This window comes from Macaca thibetana, chromosome X (assembly GCF_024542745.1).
Source record: "Macaca thibetana thibetana isolate TM-01 chromosome X, ASM2454274v1, whole genome shotgun sequence".
In the NCBI taxonomy this organism is placed as follows: domain Eukaryota; kingdom Metazoa; phylum Chordata; class Mammalia; order Primates; family Cercopithecidae; genus Macaca; species Macaca thibetana.
This window is the reverse complement of record NC_065598.1, coordinates 31,626,055-31,645,663: the sequence shown is the minus strand read 5'-3', so window position 1 is coordinate 31,645,663 and position 19,609 is coordinate 31,626,055. Positions and strand designations below refer to the sequence as shown.

The following is a 19,609-nucleotide window of genomic DNA, read 5'->3' as shown; positions in this document are numbered from 1 at the left end:
ACTTAGAAAGATACAGGAATATAGCTTAGCAGGAAGGCAGCATCAGGTATCTCTCTTTAGTAGGATGAGTATGCGTAGCAATATCTGAAGCACCCAGAGAGCTATCCAAGAGCTATTCACTTTGCAGCACCTGTCCACTCTCACATGGCATCTCAGGTGCACAGGAAGGAAACAAATGGAGATGCTGGGTCAACCCTGGCCTAGAAGCCTTATGCATCCCAGAGGCCAATGCCTTCTAACATAGTTTCCAAGGTCCTCAAAAAGGACACGCTTAGTTACAAGAATGGTTGTACTTGGGGATGCCCCGAAATTATGGTTTTCCATTAGGCATTTATAGTTCATATATGGAACACCTAACCAAGGTGTAATTTACCAGTCTCGATCATTTTTTTTTTAATCTGAAGCAATGTTGCCTGCTCACGCATTTGACATTCCAACTTTATCAGTTTTCTAGGGAGAAGGAAGCTAGAAAGTTGATTGAAGGACAAATTCTCATGCAGATGGACAAAGAGTGTTTTTAACCCTTTACTCACAATAATATCTGTTAGTTTCATTTATTTTATATTTAAAGATACTGAAAGTTAGAGCAGTGAAATGACTTGCCCCCAACTCGGGCCAATAAGCCTAGAACCCAGGTGTTCTTATTTCTGGACTGATTATTTCCAACACCGCTGTAATGTCCTAAAGCAAGAGTCAGCAAACTATGGTCCAAGGGCCAAATTTAGCCCTGCATCTATTTTCATAAATAAAATGTTATTGGAACACAACCACATTTATTTGTTCATGTATTGGACCTGACTACTTTCATGCCACATTGGCAGAATTTGGGTTTGATCCACAAAGTCTAAAATATTTACTATATGGTGTTTTATAGAAAATGTTTGCTAACCTCTCTTCTAAAGTATAATTACAAATTGGCTGGGTGCAATGGCTCACACCTGTAATCCCAGCACTTTGGGAGGCCGAAATGGGTGGTTCACTTGAGGCCAGGAGTTCGCGACCAGCCTGGCCAACATGGCAAAACCCCATCTCTACTAAAAACACAAAAATTAGCCAGGCTTGGTGGTGCATGCCTGTAATCTCAGCTACTCCGGAGGCTGAGGCACAAGAATCGCTTGAGCTGGGGAGGCAGAGGTTGCAGTGAGCCGAGATCACGCCACTGCACTCCAGCCTGGGTGACAGAGTGAGACTGTGTCAAAATAATAAATAAATAAACAAATAAATTGTAATTATAAATTGTTTAACTCTTTCTATGAATCTATATAAGGAGTTAAAAGAAAAGCATTTGTTTCTAATGTTTGATTATTAAAAATACCCATGTATTTTTTATTTTATTTTTAATTGACAAATAATAATTATATGTATTTATGAGGTACAATGTGATGTTTTGATATATATTTACTTTGTGGAATAATTATGCATACTTGAAGGATTTTAGAGCCACAAAGCCTGAACCTAACCATTTCTCTACATGAGTGGTTGGCCAACTTTTTTCTTTAAAAGGCCAGATAGAAAATATTTCAGTCAACTTTTGAGGCTTTGTGGGCCATTTGGTCTCTGTTGCAAATAGTCAATTCATGCTAGGATTGGAACCTAGATAACCAGACTCAAGAGCCCATACTCTTCACCAGTAAGGACTTAGGAAGGCAGCAAGACCTGGGAGTACCAGTTTAAATGAATGTTCTTTTAAGCAGTGTCCTGTGCTGCTATTAAACCAGACCAGAACTTTGGCCCTTAGTTAAGAACTGTATGTATAAAGTTTTCCAAAATAGGGGCTTCAGGTTTTCACAAAGTCCTTCCATCCAAACAATGCAGATTTTACCCCCTTAAGAATCTGTTCTTAACTACCATCTGTTCTCTGCATTCCTAAAGTCTAATCTTAATACAGCAGCCAGAATGATCTATTTAAAAATAAGTCAGATCACATCACTCCTTTGCTGAAAACCCTCCTATGGTTCCTAATCTCACTCAGAATAACAGTCAAAATCCTTCCAAAGATGCAGGACCTATCCTCCTCCATCCCCAACTCTATGGCTATCATTCCTACTACCCTCCTCTTGTTCATTCGATTCCACTCACCCTGGTGTCCTTGTTTTTTTAATTGAACCTACACATACACTCCTGCCCCAGGGCCTTTGCACTTGCTGTCTCTGCACAGATTGTTCTTTCCTGAGATAGCTGCTTGAATCGTTCCCTCACTTCCTTCAGATCTTTATTTAAATACCACCTACTCAGTGAGGCTTTCCCTGCAGGCACTTTCTAAACTCTCCACATCCCACCTCCCTTTGCCCCATACATAAGTCTCTTATTCCCATCCAATGCTTTAAATTTTGTTCTTTGGCACTTTTCACTCTTCAAAGCATTGTAATTTCTCTTTTACTATACATTATCACCATTAGAATGTAAGTTTTATGAGGACACAGAAAATTTGTCTGTTTTATTCACTGTTACATATCTAGTACCTCAAACAATGTTTAGCACATAATAAGTAATTGGTCAATATTCACAAAATGACTCAAGTGATATTTTTGGAAGTGTTTTGGTGATATTTCATTTGTCAAAAGAATTCTGCCAAAAAAACTTTGAAACCCCCACTTTAAGGTGGAGAGCTTCCATAGAGGCTTCTGGATGTTACTTGATGGTCACAACTGGCCTTGAACATTTCGAGTATGCAGCTTAGCTTACATCTTCACAGTTCACAACACTTGCCAGTTTGAAAATCAATACTGCATTATGCTTTGTATATTCGGACAGATTATTTTTGAAATCCACAAATCTCTAAGTCTTTTTTTAAGTCTCCCTTTGGTGAGCTGCCCTTGATTAGTTCAAAATGGAAAGAGAGAACCTGTCATTCTTTGTCAATCAGCTTGGCATGTACTTGACAGCATGTAGTTGTAGTGAAAGCGAGCTGTGTTGCAGTGGTCTGGCAAACCTAATTGTAGATAAATAAAAGAACAGTCACCCAACATGAGAGGAAAGACAAAGAAACTCAACGGAACAATGTTGTGTTTTTCCATCCATCAGCCTTCATTTGTCAGAGTCTTTGCCTGACAATCTGGGCCACAGAAATCAGGCTTTAACACAATATTGATTCCATTTCATATTTTGTTTCTTGCTACCCTTTTTAGCAAACAGTTTCTATATGGAATGAGAGATAGTGCAGTCAATGTATGTGCCCAAGGCACATTTATATTAAAGGCTTACTTTGGTCTTTTCGTCCCAGAAATCACATATTTTTTTGTTTGTTTTACTATAATATTGTAATTGTCAGCTCTTGCTGCAGTAACAAACAATGACGAAATTCCAGTGACACATAACAACAAACATTTATTACTCACTCATGTGTCTGCAGATCAGCTGCAGCTTTACTCCACACTATGAATCAAGTTAAGGTCTTTTCATTCTAGACTATGGATCTACTCTAAATGTCTTCCCATCCCAGGACCCCAGCGGAAAGAGCAGCTTTTATATGGCATATTATTCTCTCATGGTGGAAGATAAGAACAAGGGGAACCAGCAAATCTTGAATTGCCTTTAAAGTTCCAGCTAAAAGCTGCCACACAGTCCTTTCTGCCCACAGTCTATTGATCAAAGGTACACAGTCAAGCCCAAAGTCAATGGGAAGGGGAGTATATTCACTGCAGGGAAGCCATATTAAGAGAGGAAATGAATAATAATGGACTAACAAATCAATCATAGTATCCACAAATATCTTAGGAGTTCATTGATTACAAAATGCATTTTTTAGTATTTCAACACCTCTGAACTGGAGATATGTCGTACAATAGATAGTGTTTACAAAGTCTAGGTGTTTTTTTTGTGTGTGTGTGTGTGTGTGTGTGTGTGTGTGTGTGTGTGTGTGTTTTGGCTTTCTTTGTTTATATAACAATAGTGGCCCTTATCATCAATGATAGATTAGATAGAAAAACTGCTGATTGTGAGGATTGACAAAATAGCCAAATGGCAGAAGGCACTCTTTTTAAATAAGTAAATTATCAGTGGGAGCTGAGTGATGAGAACACGTGGACACATAGAGGGGAACAACACACACTGGGGCCTATCAGAGGGTGGAAGTTGGGCGGAGGGAGAAAACCAGGAAATATAACTAATGGGTACTAGGCTTAATATCTGGGTGACAACATAATCTGTACAACAGACCCCCATGACACAGTTTACCTATGTAACAAACCTGCACATGTACTTAAAATAAAAGTTAAAAAAATTAAGTGAATGGAAACTTGTGTTTACAAAAATGTTGTCATTTTTATCTTGAATTTCTTTTTTCAGTAGCAATATTTATATCTCATTCAGATCAACTCATTTGATTAGACAACCAAGCATTAATAGTAGATCCTATGTCTACTTATTCATATATTCATATACATTCATTTATAAATATACATTCATATATATTTAGAAGACCAATTAGAATACATAAGTGCCATTCCCTTATTTAAAACTCTTTTGTAGCTCCTCCACTACAGTTCTGAGGGTGGTATACAAGATCCTTCTTTCCTCTGGCTTTTGTTTTCTATTTCTACTCCATTACTTCCCATTCCCCTACATGATAGCTCCATACTGCGTCTGCTTCCTGTCTTTGCATATTCCATATTCCCTCTTGGAATACATTCCCTCTGCCATCCATCCCCTTATAATAAGGTGCATGAGCTGTTTCTGCTACCAGCCTTTCTGTCCTGACCTTCTTGTCTATCAAACACAAAACTAATCAGTTCCTGTTCTGTGCTCCATTGTACATTGCACTTGACTAGTTGTTATACCTGACACGCTCTAAGTTTAATATGTATTTGTGTGTCTGCATTCCCCATTCCTACCCCAGGCAGTGAAACATAGTAAGCATTGAATAAATGTTTGTTGAATGAACAAATAAATAAATAAATGTTTGAACATACATGGAAAGGTTGTTTATGTCCTCCTTATAATGTGCTTTGAGATATATATTCTTTATATATAATCATGTATTCTAAGGTTATTAGTAGGCAAAATAAAGAAAATTTAAAGAAATTAAGTACAAGAAAGGAAAATAAGGAAGAATTTTTCCCTGCTGTACTATTTCTATGAACACCAAATTTCTAGTTAAACTCATGCACACACAATCAGCATGATGTTGAATTAGAAATATAATGTTGAATAAATCAATTATTAGAAAATGTAAATATATATTAATTTGCCTCTGACTTGATACTTTTACTCTCAAAGGTTTTTGTTTTTTGTTTTTTGTTTTCTTTTTTTGACCTCTTTTCATCACTAATCTTTGCTTCACTGCTTGTCGGATCAGTAACTGCCCATTATTAGTAATGCCATTTAATAAGAAATAAATAAAACTAAAGGTGCTTAGAGTTACTCCATTTCAAAAACCTATCAGGGCTGAATTTCAAAAGAGACTATGATATTCTCCTACTGTTAGTGAACCATTACTCCCTATTACCTAATTAATACAAGTTATTTTCTTAAAGTTATACCTGACATTACAGTAAACTATCAATACTATGAAGAAAATAAAACTCTTCTTGTATCATAAGGATCTTTACACCTGGTGCACAATCTTGCATTGGAGGGGACATTAAGAATAAGGCACAGGGAAAAACAAAAAACCTTAATGGAAATGTTCTATTATTAGAAATGAGGCTTTTTGGTGGAAATCCCTTGACGACTTTCTTGTCTGAATGTTCTTTGAAGTTGAACACTTTCTCCTTACAAAAGCCGGCCACTATAATTAGCTATGTTTCCGTTTTAGTGGTGGCCTTCTTCACCTTATCTGAAATCATATAAAGATGTGAGGCCATTTGTGAGATAAAAGGTTTTCTCAAACCAATTCTCTGACCTGGATATCAGAGGTTTGGCAATCAGAAACCCACTAAGAGAAACCCTCAGAGCATTTTCAAGGCTATGTAAAAATTTATTTGCTTTTCTGTGAAAAGAGATAGGATTTTCTCTCATTTATATTCTGCAAGAATATTGTAGAATGTATTTGAGTTCAAGAGGAGGAGAATTAATTAACATAATATTAAGAAGCATGTCAATTTTGGAAAGAAATAAGCATATATGTACATGTGCATACATGCATGCATACACACATACACACAGTATACACAATAGATTAAGAAAGGAAGTAGAGATTTGGTGACACATACTTCCTGGATATAATCTCAACTCTGCTATTTGCAAGCCACATGGTCTTGGATAATTGACCTAATCGCTCTCAATTTCAGCATCTGTGAAATTAGATACAACTTTTTTTGTAGGAGTGTATGTGTGTGTGAAAAGCACAGTGTTTGACATATAGTAAGTATTTTAGCAACTGTAGCTTGTTAATATTATCGTAGCAGTTAATATCACTATAGCAGTTACTTGCCATTTTCAGCGCAGCTAATGATTTTAGTACCATTTTCTAATCTTTCCATCTCATGTGGTTTCTTTGGAGTTGTTTCTTGCTTTGTTTTTTAGCTTTTCTATGTCACATTTTATTTGCATGGAAAAATAACAAATTTTTAAAATTTATTTTACATATTCTTTCATTTTTAGCATAATTGTCAGTTCTTATAGTTTATTTTCCTTAAACTCACTTAAGAAAATATATAGTAAAGAATATTTTCAGTGAAGTTAATTGGATTTACTACAGTTGACCCTTCAAGCAATAATATCTTGCCCTTAATAACTGACCTATCTTTGAACTAATAAATTCAACCTGCAAATAAATGTAGTGAGGTAAATTGTAGAAATTTATCTTCAAAATGGTCTTTCTAAAGTGATCTATCAAAGGTGCATTTAATTAGAGGTCCAGTTCTCCAAAAATGTGCCAAGGAAAAGTAACCACAAAGAATTTAGAGCTGAAATGAATTCTTTCACCCATTGCTCTATTTCTATAGAACTGAGAATAAATCTCATCTAGGTACTTAAAATCTGTATTATGTCATTGAAGGATGAAAAGATGACAATAGTGATGATAGAAGGACACGGTAATAGGAAACATTTCAATAGAGGGAAATAAGGTGACTATGCAATGTTCATTCACCAGAGGACTAAATCTAGGGCTATTTTGGTGACTTGAATGGGGAATATTCTACTTCCTGCAAGTGAAAAATATGGACATTTCATTTGGCATGCCACCTGCTCTTCAGTCCATCATCTAGCAAGCACCTGCTTAGTACTTTGGAGCTCTAAATAATACTTGGACTACTCAAATGTCAGCCTTGTTGCTATTTCTGTTTATTTGCCAATAGCAATTTTATTAATTAAAATTCATATGTGAATGTCTTAAGGAAATTCCTTGTAGTAGTCAAAGCAGACTCCTGATCCTATCTATCTGCCAGTGCCTTCTGAATAGTGGTATCTATTCTTCATGATTTTTGGAACTATTTATGGGTGATTGAAGAACATGGGGTGGATAGAGAAGGATGCTAGTCATTTGGCTGCATACAGGAAACACAGATGAAATTATTGACTATTTCTGTTCATTTGCTAAAGTTATAGAATTTACAGTGGATTGTACATATAAGCAATTTTAAAGGAAGAAATATCAAGCCTTTTGAATTGGTTACAGTGTTGCAAGACTTTTTAAAAATCTTAAGAATTTTTATCATAGAGAATGAATTAATACCCTTATAATTTTAGGTTTGTTTCTTCCATAATAACTATCCTTAAAGATTGTGTGTGTGTGTGTGTGTGTGTGTGTGTGTGTGTGTATTCCTTGATTTTCCAGAGCAAACATTCACATTGATTTGTTTTACTTACCTTGATATAGTTGCTCCCATTGTAAGATATATCTAGTAAGTTTACTGTTGTTACCTAAATCTGTTTGCTGAATTTTAAAAATGGAAACATGTAGTAAATTTGGGGGAGCAGAAGCTAGTATTTACAAAGTAAACCGAGAACATTGGATATAAACCCTCATTTCATTTTAACCTCCAATGAAGGATATATTCAGTGTTAGTATTTCTATTATTTCTTTAGTTTCCTTGCTAATCTGTAATATATAACATGGTGGCACCCCTTTTCATATAATTCTCTCCTCACTTCTTTTTTGGGTTTTTACATATTCTTGTTTCAATCTCTTCTGCTCTTGCTATTTTTTTTTGGTTCAACTTTCTTCTCTTATCCTGTGGAGGTGAATACCTAATTCTGGCTCTGTCCTCAGTCACTCTACAAGTATCACTGGGACAATATTGTCCAACTACTGTTTTTACCTCCAAACCTGTATTCTTAGCTTTACCCCTAATCTGCACACTACACTTGTTTTTCCAATTACTTTCTGTACATTTGCATCAGTGTTACTCACAGGCACCTTGACTCATGTGTCCAACCTGTAAACATTATTGCTTCCATGTACAGGCTCATCTATCTTCCCTATTCCCCTAGACAGTTTCTCCCAAGTTATAAAATCTTGGTGATTCTGAAAATTTTCTTTTTCCCCATCAAGTCCTGCCAGTCCTGTATCCACAACATAAGAATGATACTGCCTGAACATCCATGCTGCTCCTGTTTGTTCAATAAGTACTTGGACTTCTAAAGGAATATCCTATGTTTCTTCCACCGGCCCCTTATCCTTAAAATCTTGCCTCCAATCTGCCGCTAGAGTTATCATCTTAAAAGAGTCAAATCAGGGTTGGTATCCAAGAAATATTACAAAGTACCAAGTTCTTGGTGTATACAATCAACTTGAGAGAAAGAGAGGGAGAGAAAGAGAGAGAGAAAACTTTATTCTGTCCTCTACAACACCTGAATGATTCTGTACATATTTATGTTAACAGAGCATTGTACTACTTCAAATCCTTATACAAGCCAAACTCCTCGCCGCCTTTTGGCAATTGAACTGGCTTTTCCCTCTGCCTGAAATAGTCTTCAGTATGTTGACATGACTCATTTCTTCACTTCATTCCATTTCCTGAAGAGAGGAGCAGTCTTCTGTGCTCACAATGCCTAAAATAGAGCCCACTGTCACTCCCTACTTACTCTTTTTAGTCTTTCTTCATAGCATACATATACATATACATATACATATACATATACATATACAGACATACCTCTGAGACACTGAAGGTTCAGTTTCAGACCACCATAATAAAGTGAGTCACATGAATTTTTTGGTTTCTTGGTACATATAAAAGTCATGTTTATACTACACTGTAATCTATTAAGTATGCAATAGTGTATGCCTAAATACTAATGTACATGCCTTAATTTAAAAATATGTTATTGCAATGTTCAAGCTGAGAGCCAAATCAAGAATGCAACCTATTTACAATAGCCACAAAAAATAAAATATCTAGGAATACATCTAACCAAAAGGTGAAAGATTTCTACAGGGGTAACTACAAAACACTGCTGAAAGAAACCATAGATAACACAAACAAATGGAAAAACATTCCATGTTAATGGAAAGGAAGAATCAATATCGTTAAAATGGACATACTGCTTATAGCAATCTACAGATTCAATGCTATTCCTATCAAACTACCAATGTCATTTTTCACAGATTATAAAAAGCTATCCTAAAATTCATATGAATCTAAAAAAGAGCCTGAAGAGTAAAAGCAATCATAAGTGAAAGGAATAAAGCATGATATTAACCAACTTCAAACTATACTATAAGGCTACAGTTACCCAAACAGGATGGGACTTTCACAAAGACAGAAACTTAGACCAATAGAACAGAATAGAGAACCCAGAAATAAAGCCACATACCTACAGCCATCTGATCTTTAACAAAGTAAATGAAAAAATGGGGAAAGGACTCCCTACTCAATAAATGGTACTGGGATAGCTAGCTAACTATATGCAGAGGAATGAAACTGGACTCCTACCTTTCACTATATACAAAAATTAACTCAAGATGGATTAAAGATTTAAAAAAATAAAATCTCAGCTGGGTGTGGTGGCTCACACCTGTAATCCTAGCACTTTGGGAGGCTGAAGCAAGCAGATCACGAGGTCAGGAGATCGAGACCATCCTGGCCAACATGGTGAAATCCCGTCTCTACTAAAAATAGAAAAAAATTAGCTGGGCAAGGTGGCACGTCCCTGTAATCCCAGCTACTTGGGAGGCTGAAGCAGGAGAACCGCTTGAACCAGGGAGTTGGAGGTTGTAGTGAGCCCAGATAGCATCACAGAACTCCGGCCTGACAACAGCGAGATTCTGTCCCTAAATAAATAAATTAAATTAAATTAAATCTCAAACTAGAAGAATCCTAGAAGAAAACCTAGGAAATACTATTCTAGACATCACCCTTGGGAAAGAATTCATTACTAAGTCCTTAAAAGCAAATGTAACAAAACCAAAAATTCACAGGTGGGATCTAATTAAACTAAAGAGTTTCTGCACAGCAAAATAAACTATCAACAGAGTAAACAGACAACCCACAAGATGAGAGAGAATATACACAAACTATCCATCAGACAAAGATCTAATATCCATAATCTATAGGGAACTTAACAAGCAAAACACAGATAACCCCATTAAAAAAGTGGGCAAAAGACATGAACAGATAGATACTTCTCAAAAGAAGACACACAGGTGGCTAACAGATATGAAAAAATGCTCCACATCACTCATCATCAGAGAAAAGGAAATCAAAACCACAGTGAGATACCATCTCACACCAGTCAGAATACCTATTATCAAAAACTCAAAACATAATAGATGTTGGTGAGACTGCGGAGAAAGGGGAACATTATACACTGTTGGTGGGAGTGTAAATTAGTTCAGCCACTGTGGAAAGCAGTTTGGAAATTTCTCAACTTAAAATGCACTATCATTCGACCCAGCAATCCCATTACTGATTATATATCCAAAAGAAAAGAAATCATTCTACTAAAAAGACACATGCACTTGTATGTTCATTGCAACACTATTCACAATAGAAAAGCCAAGGAATCAACCTAGATAACCATCAATGGTGGACTGGATGAAGAAAATGTGGTACACATACAATATGAAATACTACACAACCATAAAAAAGAATGAAATTATGTCCTTTGTAGCAACATGCATGCAACTGGAGGCCATTATCATAAGTGAATTAGTAGGAACAGAAAACCAAATACCACATGTTCTCACTTATAAGTGGGCCTAAACATTGGGCATTCATGGACATAAAGATGGCAACAGTACATACTGGAAACTAGTAGGGGAAGAGATAAGGAAGGGGCAAGAGTTGAAAAACTATTAGATACAATGTGCACTATCTCAGTGACAGGATCAGTCATACTCCAAACCTCAGTATCACCCAATAAGTATATAAATGTAACAAACCTGCACATGTACCCCTTAAATCTAAAATAATAGTTGAAATTATTTAAAAACTACTTCGTTGCTGAAGCTTGCTAAAAATCATCTGAGCCTTCAATGAGTCTTAATCTTTTTGCTGATGGATGGTCTTGCCTTGATGTAGATAGCTGCTGACTGATCAGAGTAGTAACTGATGAAGGTTGGAGTGACTGTGCCAATTTCTTAGAATAAAACAACCATGAAGTTTGCTACGTTGATTGATTTTTTTCACAAAAGATTTTTATGTAGCGTGTGATGCTATTTGATAGCATTTCACTCACAGTAGATCTTTCAAAAATGAGGTCAAGCCTCTCATACCCTGCTGCTGCTTTACCAACTAAGTTTACAGAATATTCTAAACCCTTTGTTGTCATTTCAACATTGTTTACAGCATCTTCACCAGGAGTAGATTCTGTCTCATGAAAACACTTTGTTATGTTCATCTATAAGTAGCAACTCTTCATCCATTGAAGTTTTATTATGAGATTACAGCCATTCAGTTACACCTTCAGGCTCCACTTCTTATTCTAGTTCTCTTGCAATTTTTTCCACATCCACAGTAACTTCCCCCACTAAAGTCTTGCACCCTCATAATCATTCATGAGGGTTGGAATAAACTTCTTCCAAACTCCTTGTAATGTTGATATTTACCTCTTTCCATGAATCACAAATTTTCTTAATGGCATCTGGAATGGTGAGTCCTTTCCAGAAGATTTTCGTTTACCCAAATCCATCAGAGGAATCACTGCCTAGGGCAACTATAGCCTTACAAAATGTACTTTTTAAAGAATAAGTCTTGAGAGCTGAAATGACTCCTTGATCCAAGGTCTGCAGAATGGATGTTGTGTTAGCAGGCATAAAAACAAAATTAATCTCTTGGCACATCTTCATCAGACCTTTTGGCTGAGCAGGTGCATTATCAACAAGCAGTAATATATTGAAAGAGATTTTTCCTTCTGTGCAATAGGCTTAAAATATTCAGTAAACCATGCCGTAAAGGGATGTGCTATCATCCAGGCTTTGTTGTTCCCTTTATAGAGCACAGGCAGAGTCTATTAGCATAATTGTAAGGGCCCTAGGATTTTTGGAATGGTAAATCAGCATTGGCTTTAATTGAAAGTCACCGATTGCATTAGCCCCTCACAAGAGAGTCAGCCTGTCCTTTGAACTTTCAAAGCCAGGCATTGATTTCTCTCTAGCTAGTCAATGAAAGTCCTAGATGGCATCTTTTTCCAATAGAAGACTGCTTCATCTACACTGAAAATCTGTTGTTTAGTGTAGCTACCTTCATCATCTTAGATATTAACTTGATCTTCTGGATAGTTTGCTGCAGCTTCTCCATCAGCACTTGTTGCTCCACCTTGCACTCTTTTTTTCTTTTTCTTTTTTATTATTATTATACTTTAAGTTCTAGGGTACATGTGCATAACGTGCAGGTTTGTTACATATGTATACTTGTGCCATGTTGCTGTGCTGCACCCATCAACTCGTCAGCACCCATCAACTCGTCATTTACATCAGGTATAACTCCCAATGCAATCCCTCCCCCCTCCCCCCTCCCCATGATAGGCCCTGGTGTGTGATGTCCCCCTTTCCGAGTCCAAGTGATCTCATTGTTCAGTTCCCACCTATGAGTGAGAACATGCAGTGTTTGGTTTTCTGTTCTTGTGATAGTTTGCTAAGAATGATGGTTTCCAGCTGCATCCATGTCCCTACAAAGGACATAAACTCATCCTTTTTTATGGCTGCATAGTATTCCATGGTGTATATGTGCCACATTTTCTTAATCCAGTCTGTCACTGATGGACATTTGGGTTGATTCCAAGTCTTTGCTATTGTGAATAGTGCCTCAATGAACATACGTGTGCATGTGTCTTTATAGCAGCATGATTTATAATCCTTTGGGTATATACCCAGTAATGGGATGGCTGGGTCATATGGTACATCTAGTTCTAGATCCTTGAGGAATCGCCATACTGTTTTCCATAATGGTTGAACTAGTTTACAATCCCACCAACAGTGTAAAAGTGTTCCTATTTCTCCACATCCTCTCCAGCACCTGTTGTTTCCTGACTTTTTAATGATCGCCATTCTAACTGGTGTGAGATGGTATCTCATTGTGGTTTTGATTTGCATTTCTCTGATGGCCAGTGATAATGAGCATTTTTTCATGTATCTGTTGGCTGTATGAATGTCTTCTTTTGAGAAATGTCTGTTCATATCCCTTGCCCACTTTTTGATGGGGTTGCTTGTTTTTTTCTTGTAAATTTGTTTGAGTTCTTTGTAGGTTCTGGATATTAGCCCTTTGTCAAATGAGTAGATTGCAAAAATTTTCTCCCATTCTGTAGGTTGCCTGTTCAGTCTGATGGTAGTTTCTTTTGCTGTGCAGAAGCTCTTTAGTTTAATGAGATCCCATTTGTCAATTTTGGCTTTTGCTGCCGTAGTACATATGGAACCAAAAAAGAGCCCGCATCTTCAAGACAATCCTAAGTCAAAAGAACAAAGCTGGAGGCATCACGCTACCTGACTTCAAACTATACTACAAGGCTACAGTAACCAAAACAGCATGGTACTGGTACCAAAACAGAGATATAGACCAATGGAACACAACAGAGCCCTCAGAAATAATACCACACATCTACAGCCATCTGATCTTTGACAAACCTGAGAGAAACAAGAAATGGGGAAAGGATTCCCTATTTAATAAATGGTGCTGGGAAAATTGGCTAGCCATAAGTAGAAAGCTGAAACTGGATCCTTTCCTTACTCCTTATACGAAAATTAATTCAAGATGGATTAGAGACTTAAATGTTAGACCTAATACCATAAAAACCCTAGAGGAAAACCTAGGTAGTACCATTCAGGACATAGGCATGGGCAAAGACTTCATGTCTAAAACACCAAAAGCAACGGCAGCAAAAACACCTTGCACTTTTATGTTATGGAGAGGGTTTCGTCCTAAAGCCTCATGAACAAACCTCTGCTGGCTTCCAACTTCTACAATTTCCTCACCTCTGTCAGCATTCATACAACTGAACAGAATTGATCCTTGCTCTGGATTAGGCTTTGGCTTAAGAGAATGTTGTGGCTGTTTTGAACTTCTGTCCAGACCACTAAGGCATTCTCCATATTAACAATAAGGCTGTTCTGCTTTGTTATCATTTGCATGTTTACTAGACTAGCACTTTTAACTTTCTTCAAGAATTTTTCCTTTGCATTCACAACTTAGCTAACGGGCACAAGAGGCCTAGCTTCCAGCCTATCTTGGCTTTTGACATGCCTTCCTCACCAAGTTTAATCATTTCTAGCTTTTGATGTAAAGTGAGAGGCATGCAACTCTTATTTTCCCTTGAACACTTAGAGGTCATAGTACAGTTATTAACTGGCATAATTTCGATATTGTTATGTCTCAGAATAGGGAGGCCCAAGGAGAGGAACAGAGGTAAGGGAATGACTGACTGGTCAGTGGAGAGTTCAGAATACATACATTAATGGATTAAGTTTACCATCCTATATGGGCACTGTTTGTGTCACCCCAAAACTATTAAAATAGTAACATCAAAGATTACCAATTACCCGTCACCATAACAGTTATAAAAATATTGAGAAAGCTTGCAATATTGTGAGAATTATCAAAATGTGACATAGAGACATGAAGTAAGCACATGGTGTTGGAAATGTTGCTGATAGACTTGCTTGATGCAGGGTTGCTACAAACCTTCAGTTTGTAAAAACTGCAGTATCTGCAGAGCTAATAAGGCAAAACTCAGTAAAATAAGGTACACCTGTACATATACATACATGTGTCTAAATATCCATTTACACATATGCATATGTGTATATGTGCATATTATACCTATATGTTGATATGTGTATTATATGTCATACCTAATACACATATATATGTATATACATGTATATCACACACATATATTCATATTGTAAATTGAAAAGTTTCTAGTGCTGTATCCCAATCTTTATGGTGGGCCCTCCAAATCATTTGATAAATATATTGAATAGATGATGCAGCAGCTATCTTTTGAATACATACTCCATTTTTAGAAATATAAATCTTTTTTAAAAGTTGGAATAATATATGAAGTTTGGTGTTCAGTGCAAAAGGTTTTAACATATAAATACTATGAAAAGCAAAAGTTGCATGAAGTGTATCAAATACAAATTATATGTATTGGGGGACAGAGGGACACGTTAAATTTAAGGGAATCTGAGGAGAATATTGACTTCCTGTGTTCGATGAGTGAAAAAGAAAAGTGAAGTGGGAGTGTTTGAAAGGAAAGATGAGCTTTTCCATGCTAGGACAGCACAGGTTTTAATACTCATAGAAGTTTTTAGTTTTGTATAGGAAGTATGATCCTCCAGCCCTTCCAAGTTTACTCTTCTACTGAAATTACAAATGAAAACTAATAAATGTTTACTATGCTTCAAGTGCAATAGTTATAAAGTGTCTGATTAGCGGTCCCACATTCAGATGTTGGTTATGTAAAATATTCATGCTAAATAATATAAATGCTAAAACATTTGTATTTATGATTTTCCCTTGGTTTGCTAGATAGAGATTAAATTATCCAAATTCAGCTGAGAAGAAAAATATGGAAAAAATGGAATTTTAGTTTAAAGGAAGTCAATGAAAGGATTAAGTATAAAATAATCCCATTTTAATTTATCATAGAAATGGGTTTTCTGAGACATTGTTGTAATCAATAATGTGAAGATGTAAAATTTCCCAAAAAATCGCTAAAGGAAATTCAAAAGTAGAAAAGTAGACTCTGTATTTAACTCTAGCAGATTATTTAGAAAGAAAATAATCTGTGCCATGAACCTTTCAACTGTCTGCATGAACAAATGTCTCTAGTAATACACACTCTAACTCAATTCCCATAGGCTCAAAGTTGCAACAGTATTTATTTGCCCATTCAATAATTTTTTGTTTAGCACCTACTATGTGTTAGGCACTTCCAGGGATGTGAGTGAACAAGGTAGTTATGGGCCTTACTCTTATAGAGGATAATTCTTTAGGAATGGTCAACACTATACATATACACATAGTTTGACTAATTGTGATGTGTTTTGAAGGAGGAAGCAAAGGAATTGGAACAGTTTAAATAAGACTGTAGGTTGGCAGTGGAAACAATAGTCTTTGCTATCATTTTTCAAAAATTCCAATGAATGGGAATGACTACTGTTGCATTAAGTTGCGTGTCTCCCTCTGACCCATAGTGATTCTCTATTATCAGAGAGGTAGGACATGTTTTTCAGCATACGTGATAATGTCAGATTCAGATGGTGAAAGTAAAATTCTTAATGCTTAGAAATCACATAATTTGATCAAGTCATTTAGATATGTTATTAAGTTGTTGTAGGATACGAAGAAGTAGCTGTTACTACTGCCAATAGCATAAACTTTGGATTCAGACCTAGCCGTGTTTGAATATTAACTGTTCTACATCCCACGAGGTTGTGGGCAAGCTATTCACATCATTGTCACTACCATCACTACTATCCCATCCACCCTTGATTCATTTTCTTATCTGTAAATTGGCAATCTGTTTGAATCAGGGTTGGGGAAGGGAAACAGTACTCATTATACAAATGGTAACTATGCTATCATCAATAATATAGTCTACAGCTATGGTGAAGCTAATCAGAAAACATTGTCTATTACCAGTAATTAGCAATATCAATAAATATCACAAGAAAAGTCCCAGCTGTCAGTGAATAAATAGAAAATAGTGGTTTGTCTTAAGAGAAACACATACAAAACGAATGGTGGTGACAGTGCTTTAAGTTAACTCATCAGTTTATATGTGTAATGCATATATAATTTCAAATGTATAATTTAGACATTGTACATGGATTTGGCTTGGTACTTTACGGTATACATAAATGATAAATGTATAGGTTGAAAATTCAGTTACTTTTTTTCCTTTTCTTAAATCATTTTTACCTTGGGGAAGATACGCTCTTTTGTCTACTTCCTTAGAATAATATATTTTATTTTCTCTTAAAGTATTTTGAGACCATATAACCATTTACTACACTAAAATGTTTTTTTTACAAATGGGGTATTCAAGGGTGAATTTATAGTGGCTGGGGACCTATTCAGAATTCAGTAAGTAAAACTAGATTTTCTGATCTGAGATCAGAGCTATTTCTACCTCTAGCAAAGACATACAGTCATTCCGGGTGCTGCATTTTCAGGGAACAATGTGTTTTCTTGGCAAGGGGCAGTAAGACTATCAATTAGTAGTTCTACATGTAAAGTAGTTAAACTCCTGTTATAAAGGAACTGAAATTTGCATACATAACCATTAACACATGAAGTTAGTTATATACAATTTTGACCAAAGTGCCTGTTTGCCGCTGGTATTTATTATAATAAGAACTGGAGAAAAATAGTCTATCTCAAGAGTATGTGCTGAGCACCCATAAGTTGCAAGACAACATACTGGGCAGTTTGAGATTATAGTAATTTGGGATTTCCTACTGATGAACTGAGAGGGAACAGGTACAAACACAGTATACAAAGGAAACAGTGGCATAAGACGCTTACACACAGCAGTGCTGGGAGGCTCCGGGATAGGAGAGGGAGGAAGAGAGATGTGGGTTAATCAGGAGCTGCTCTCTGGGGAAGATTGTCCAGGCCCTGACTGATGCCTGACATTGATTAATTGATGCTCTATCCTAGTGTTTAACAAGTGTTCCATCCAAAAAGTCTTCTGTAATATTTAACTTCACTTCCGTCAGCTTCAATTTCTGCACATTTCTTTTGTCCTCTTGTCAAGAGAGCTAGGCAGCAGATAGTAACAAAATGCTTATATTCATATACCTAAAGGATTTTTTTTGTCATGCTTCAGCCTTCTCCAAACTGAAGAAAAGCAAATAATACCAAAAAAAAATCATTCTTCGAAAGGCCTATTTGACTCATTAATAAATAATAAGCTTTGATACTGTACTTTAAGTGTTTACCCTTTGGAAAGAAAATAATTTTGACAGTGATGTAGAAATAATTATTTGATATTTATTTCAAAACAAAATTTATATCCAATACTCAAAACAAAATTTTGTAAAACAATAAGTGTATAAAGTCATATGAACATTAGGATTATTGAGATTATTAAAGCTAAAACTAGTGTCTATTCATATAAGTTATGTTAATTGTACTGTCATTATTGCATTTTACTTTTTTGAAAAGTAGAAAGTTAACGCCTGTGTTTCTCTGTGAGTATTATTATATAATTCAAGAAGATATTGGATGAATTTTTTTAACTTTACTTTGTTTCACATCTCTGTTTCTTTTCTCTGCATCAAAAGCTACATTTTTGTGCCCTTATGTACCCAGCAGAAATTGATCTGCAATACATGTGGTGTCTCCAAGGGTATATTTAAATTTAGTAATTTTATTGCTAACTGTGAAGTTAATCTGCACTCTATGGGTTCTTTTCCCCAGGAAACTGAAATCGCAGTTCAAGCTAAACAACCGGATGTGGAAGGGATTTTGTCTAAAGGGCAGCGTTTGTACAAGGAAAAACCAGCCACTCAGCCAGTGAAGGTAATGAAGCAACCTCTAGCTATATCCATTACCTCATAATGGGTTATGCTTCCCCTGTTGTACATTTGCCATTGACGTGGACTATTTATAATCAATGAAATAACTTGTAAGGAAATACTGGCCATACTGTAATAGCAGAGGCAAAGCTGTCTTTTTGATCAGTATATCCTATTTATATATTGTGATCTTAAGGCTGTTAACGAGTCATTGCATTAAAGAACTCATTTCTGTCCTGGTGTGCTGCCATCAATACAAAAGTAGTCCCACCTTCAAGGTAGATTAAATTCTTTGGGGCTTTATTGCTTTGCTTGCCAGCCTTGATGCTTTTCATATTGTTTGGTTTAATTCAAATCAAGCTACTGCATCATAGTGTCTGTCTCCAACAGCTGTAAAGAATCACAATATGGTCTGTGACCTTTCTTTCCTTTGTTGCTCTTTCTTATAAAAGAGGAAAATCGGCATTGAGGCTTCAGTATTTCATTGGGTCAAGAATTTTTAGTGAAATGTCATGTAATTGCTTATTTCTTTGGCAAAAAGCTGGCCTGGGATAAAGCTTTCTATTTTGTTTTCTTCTCCATATGTTGAAGTCTAGGTCACATTTATTCACAGGCTATTACATAAGGAGGGAGATGGAAAGCCAGGTCAGTTTTCAAAAAATAGCTAATCAATGGCTTCCATTTGCAAATGAGAGACCAGTGCTAAATACACGTTAGCAATATGTTACCTGATTCTCTGTACCTGACCGAAATTATAAT

The 19,609-nt window shown here is 36.1% G+C and overlaps 1 protein-coding gene across 15 annotated transcripts in view; it reads left to right on the top strand.

Annotated features, from left to right (window-relative positions):
- Positions 1 to 19,609, top strand: part of DMD (dystrophin) — a 2,269,491-nt gene that overhangs the window by 1,517,325 nt on the left and 732,557 nt on the right. For all 15 annotated transcript variants that reach the window (XM_050777140.1, XM_050777144.1, XM_050777148.1 and 12 more), the window contains one exon: positions 18,753 to 18,854. In XM_050777140.1, coding sequence (XP_050633097.1) covers positions 18,753 to 18,854 — 102 coding nt within the window. The remainder of the gene's footprint in view (positions 1 to 18,752; positions 18,855 to 19,609) is intronic.